At 35.5% G+C, this 6,000-nt stretch overlaps 1 protein-coding gene across 1 annotated transcript in view; it reads right to left on the bottom strand.

The window, feature by feature from the left end:
* Positions 1-1,961: 1,961 nt before the first annotated feature.
* Positions 1,962-6,000, bottom strand: part of FHL5 (four and a half LIM domains 5) — a 47,202-nt gene continuing 43,163 nt past the window's right edge. Inside the window, exon 6 of the mRNA XM_047761318.1 lies at positions 1,962-4,458. Within this exon, the coding sequence (XP_047617274.1) occupies positions 4,295-4,458 (164 nt within the window). The 3' untranslated portion in view covers positions 1,962-4,294. The remainder of the gene's footprint in view (positions 4,459-6,000) is intronic.

Below are 6,000 nucleotides of genomic sequence, written 5' to 3'. Positions count from 1 at the left end.
TGGCATTAAATTAGTAATACAATGTAACTGGAGACAAAATATAATGTAACTCTGGAGAGAACCTTACAGATGCTTACAGTGTGGATTAGCTCAAGTTTCCTGAAGTCATGAAGTCTGTATTACAGACACAGATTTTGCTTTAGATGGAATAAGAGATTAAAAGCACTAAGGGTTTTAACAATTCCTCTGCTATATAAATGATAAGAAATTAGCAGAAGACTACCTCAGTCAAAACAGGAAAATCTACTTGAAGTGGAATATTTCTGATAGAATATTTTTAGAATCACAGAAATGATAATTAAAATAATTCTTCTTACTTTAGAATATTTTAAAATGTTATCACTATAAGAAAGAGTATATATGTAGAGGCATTATTATTTGTTCATAGAATTGAATTATGGTATTTTTGTATTAAGACCCTGAAATGATATTTGAACATAATAGTTAATTTAGGTGTTGTGGAAATGAATTCAAGAACATAGAAGTCATTATGCCCCTTCATGTAATAGAAGTAGAAACATTACAAAGTTATTCCATACCTATTTTGCTTGCTGCACAGTTAACATAAAAAAAAGTCTCTAAAAACAGTTTGAGGAAGTTCCCTGGTAGCCTAGTGGTTAAGGATCTGGCCTTGTTAGTCCTGTGGCTCAGGTTCAATCCCTGGCCTGGGAACTTCTGCAAACCACAGTCATGGCCAAAAGAAAACAAAAATAAAACTTAAATAAAAACAATTTGAGAGATATGTACTACGCCAATTTATTCAGCATAAGAAACTTGTGAAAACCAGCATCAGAATTTTTAAAACAAGTAAAAACTGTATTATTGTGATAATAAACATCTATCTGTAAATGTATTTGATAATAATTTATGTGCTTAATATATCTAAAACATACCTAACAATCATTTTCTTATTTAAAATGTGAATTATCAATACACCAAGTAAATTAAAATGTATTTTTTTCTTAAATTCAAAATGGTGTTACTAACATCACACATATGTTTCTAGGTTGATTTTTTCATTAATAGCACTAAATTTTGCAGTACTATTTAACCAAGGCCATTTGTGACAGTGTTCTTCCTTTTCACAATGATTAACCAATTTTTCACTCCAATGTATAGCTTAATGTTTCTTTTTTTAAAAGTTACAGTGATCATGTAAATTTTGAACCCATGATGGTAGCGCTATCACACTTCACTCAACCAATGGGCCTGGATTGTCCCTATATAACATGTTTATGATTTTGTTAAGGGAAAATTGAACACTTGGACACCCTTCCTGTTGTCATGACAGTAGAAATTCTTTCCTGCTTTTTTTCTTTTTCATCTCTAACCTCAACATGACAACATAAAACCTATGATTCATTGAATTGATTACTCATCTATATCAGCAAATATAGCTCTTGGCTTGTGTTACCTATTGCCGCTCTCTTTTCATTTCAGTGGCCACTAACCCAATGTGTTGCTGTGGTCAGAGATCTAACCTTTGGAACCTTGCCCTCTTCAGGTCTAGGCCACATGGGATCATTAGTGCAATGCTCCTCATACCCTGTCATAATGTTTTTCCTCCTCTATTGAAAAATAGTTAATAACTTTCTATTGCCTGTTTTATGAACTATAAACATTTTACCCTAGGAGTTCATATTCTCCCTTTGACCTTTTCTTATTTAGCAGTCTCATTTCTTCTCACTCTTTGGCACAGTTGATTTGCAAGCCATTTGGCTGTTATTAGCACAAGGACTTCACTTCTAACTCCTTCCCTGCCCATGCAGATGCCATGCCCTGAACCACTGGGGGCCTACTGCTTCCTGAAGTAGCCCACTCCATCTTTGGATAGGGCCATTAGAGAGCTTTTCTATTGATTGACCTAAATCACCTATAGCATATCATAGTATAATGTGTATGGTTTTCACTTTTATCTTTGTGTGTATGTGTCAGTCTAATGGTGTCTCCTTTCTCAGTTATGTTTATGTGTGTTATGTCTACAGCAGAAGTTTTTTTTTTAAGCTCTCTGCCTTTGGCACTCCCACACGTCCATACCTGATCTATCCTCCCACCATCCCAGGACCACAGCAGCTTGAGCTTAAAATGTGCATAGTACATGTTTCATACATGTTTGATGACTAAGCTACCTTCCAAATATGGAATTATTTCTATGTGAAAGTGTATATACTTAACTATACTTATCAAAGGATCACAAAATCTCTTTCTTAGAAGTGTTCTGTGAATTTTATTGTAAAGATCAAACACAAGCCTGATCATATGCCTACTCACATTCCCCCAACCACACACAGCAAAATAAATAAACATGACCAATTGTTTAACCAAGAAAGACCATTCCATTTTGTATGTTTGCTTATAATTGATTAATGGAGCCAGTTTTAAATGTTGTATATCTATCCAGATTCATAATGGCTTGGTTTTCTACGTAATACACTGTTATTTTCTAGATAATTGGCACATTCAGTTCCACATGTGCAATTTCAAACAATGCAGGAAAAATATTGATATATTTCCCTACATTTAACAATGTGAAGATGAGAAAATATCTTGGAATTGTTAATACAAAAAAGAGACAATGATATCTTTCAAATAGCCTGTGTAGCCTGACTTTTCATTAGTGTCTCTAAATTGCTAGCATTTCCAAATGCCCTTGCATTTTAAACTATTTCCAAAATTGTTTCCATAACAATTTTAATTGAATCTCCTGTGATGCTATTTTAATCATTGTAATCAGCCAGAGCACATAATTAGATTTCAATCACAACTTTAATGCTGTGCAATAATTTGAGATTAGACACTTAGAAAAATGTTATGTCAATGCAGTTTTCTCCCCCGACCTCTCTCTGCTCCACCCAAGTGACACTATAACCAAGGGTGATAACTGAGCATGGAGAGCAGAGGTTGCTTTCCATTTGTCCCACATGATATGGAAAATATTATCCAGGGGCAGCTGGGTAGGGTTATGATCAAGGGATGTCTGGTATAAAGAGACACATGTGATGATAGGCTTTTCACTAAGGCTGTGACCAAAATCACTGGCTTATTTGTAGAATGGATATTGAGGGTTGAGTGTATCTCTCACAGTCCTGCAAGAGTCTGAAGCGAGGGGATATGGTTGGCATAGATGAGGTGGATGGTATGCATGTGGAAGAACAGCGAGGGGGGCTCATCTACAGACCACATTTCTCTGTTGTGCTGCTTTGCAGGTCCACAACAATCAGCAGTGGATTATTCTTTCTCAGTTCTTATTACTAGATTTCTTTATAGCCCACTTTTATGTTTTCCTATTACTAATCTGTATAATTTTGGAAGGCAAAATGCATGAGGCTCCAAGCTAATTATGCATTCTATCATGCTTTTAGATATCTGGATGAAAGTCAGGTTCCAACATCAATTCCTTCCCTAAAACTCATTTCCACAAGTGATGATTTAATGATCTATTTACCTTAAAGGTTTGCCTTTGGGGACAATGATTATCCTGGTTAGTTCATTTGAAAGAATAGATTTTTCTTTCATGGAATCGTTAAGTATTTAGAAAAAACCATTGTGGGCTTTGAAAATGCATTTAAGACAAAATGTGTTGAAACCTATGCTTTTAACCTCCCCACATAGAAAGGACCCATTTATCTCTATGCAGAGAATGAGAGTCAGTGTCCAGAAATCCCAGATTCCATTGATTAAATACGATAACCAACTAGCTGTGGGAGCAGGTGGATGAGGGCAAATTGTAGCTTTGTTTTTCAACTCCAAAGTCAGTACACATGAACAATTAAAGAATGATAAAATGACAGAATACTTAAATGTGGTGATTACTAATCCATTTTCCTGGATCATTTTTGTTCTACCATTCATAGCCAATCACATTGCGTTTATAACTAGCTGGTTAGGAATGCAAACATGAGTCATGTATGCCTTCAATTTGATCTCTTTGTTTCCTCTCTACTCTGCAGTTTTGGAACACAGCAGTCTTCAGTAATAATAGCCATGACTTCTAGGTATGGGTCATACACTGGATTATAATAAAGAGATATGTTCCTGTATTTCTAACAGCAGAGTGCAGTATTTTGCAAGGAAAGGTGCCTTTGTGATTCAGTATAGATTCATTTCTGTTAGACTGCTTTTTTTTTTTTTTAGTTCTTATAGTTCAATCAGAATGTGTGCAAAAACTCTTCTGCTATAAACTCTACATTAATTTGTTCTATAAATTAAGTCAGAAACATGATGTCATTTGAGCTCTGGATTTAGTGAGAACAAAAGCAAGGTGGATATTTCAGTGGGAAAGGACTGTCTCCTTCTAGTTGTCAGCATCCACCCCGGAACCACATTTGCGGCAGAAGATTTCCTTGTTCTGGGTCAGGAAGCCTTCCCCCACCAAAGACACGGAGCACTTCCCGCAGTTAAAGCACTCACTGTGCCACTGGCGGTCTTGAAAGCAGATAAACTTGGCGCCTCTGAGACCTAGAAAGGAATTGGAGAAAAAGAATAATCTATTCTTTCAACAAATAGATTGAACAGTCTATGAGATCCTCTTCTGGAAACTGGAGAGACAGAAGTGAGCAAGACTGCTCACTGGAAATATGTAACCTTACAAGGAATGCTGCTCTCAGTGGCCCCATGTCCATTTGGGAATGTCACCCATGGACAAATTCTTCTTAGGACACCCAGTCAGAGTCCTAGCCAATTTTTTCCATAATAAATATAAGTAGGTCAAACCTGGGTATACAAAGCATACGTTTTTGAAAATAGTTAATGATTGTCTAGGACATAAGGAAAACAGGTGTGCAGTGAGAAGAAGGTAGAGGTTTTGAAGTCAGACATGTCTAAGTATGAATATCTTTTTTTTCCTCTTCATGACCTTGTTTACTTAGAAGCAAAATTAAGATAAAATAAATGTGTATTCACAGCCTGGTATCTCTTACTTTTAGTTCTCTTCTCCCTTTTTCCAAGTTTAATTTCATTTGGATAAAGTCTCATGGTCATACTGTGACAATTTCCAAAAAGTCCCCAAAAGAGAATTCTGTCCAGACGCTCCTGTAGCTAGGCTAATGTGACCAACCCATTACCTTGCCCAGAGATTACTTCAGCTTAGGCTTGCAACAGAAATCTGTGAATCTGATCCTCTGGCCACTGAGCCTGTGCTACCCAATGATTAGTTTCTAAGAAATGCCTTGTCAGCCTCCACCACCTCAGCTTGGGCCTCTCTTGAACCAAAGGGTTTCTGTGAAAGGCATTAAAATTCAAGTCTTCAGTGAGACTCTATATGCCAAATATGAATCCAGGGTCCAGTTCAAGGAACTGATTTTGAGGATTTGTAGAAAAGGAGAAAAGATTTTAAGAATTGGGTTGGGATGCCCTAAGCTTGAGTCTTTATTTATTTGTCAAATTTTCTCCAAGTGATCTTAGTGCTATGAACTTTATGTGATTTGCATAAATGTTTCATGCACTGATTCACATGTAATTTCTAAATATTCCACTTGCGATGCTGAAGCAGAAAGGGTGAATAAATATTCTAGTTCAGATAAATTCTCCTTAAATATGATAATGAAGTTTTGTTTCCATCCTAGAAAAATTTTCTGATGGCTTCACATATAATTTGCTAGTTCAGGGATAAATTTACATCAAATTCTTGTACTTTTCTTGATTAAATTTATAGCTTGCTTATTTATGATGCTGTCATCACTACTTTCTAATAGGAGTAAATCAATAAGGTACCAATTAATTCCCTTAATGTTATTCAAAACATTAATAAGCTGACAGCAAGAATAATGTTCTATATATACATACATCATTTCTGTTCATAAAACTAATTATTATACATCCAGCACTTGGATGAGCATGAGGTTTTCTTGATCTTATTATTAAGCCTTGTACAGCTGGCAAATGTAAAAATAATTCTTCTGGAATTTTTTACAAAGAAGGAAAAAAAAAAGAAGCATCTATTAGCAAGAATTTAAGAAAGGCCTGATTCAGCATGTGAGATGATAGTTAATTGTTTCAATT

The sequence above is a fragment of the Phacochoerus africanus genome, chromosome 2, assembly GCF_016906955.1.
Source record: "Phacochoerus africanus isolate WHEZ1 chromosome 2, ROS_Pafr_v1, whole genome shotgun sequence".
NCBI lineage: Eukaryota > Metazoa > Chordata > Mammalia > Artiodactyla > Suidae > Phacochoerus > Phacochoerus africanus.
The sequence above is the reverse complement of the archived record's forward strand: the minus strand, read 5'-3'. Positions and strand labels throughout refer to the sequence as shown.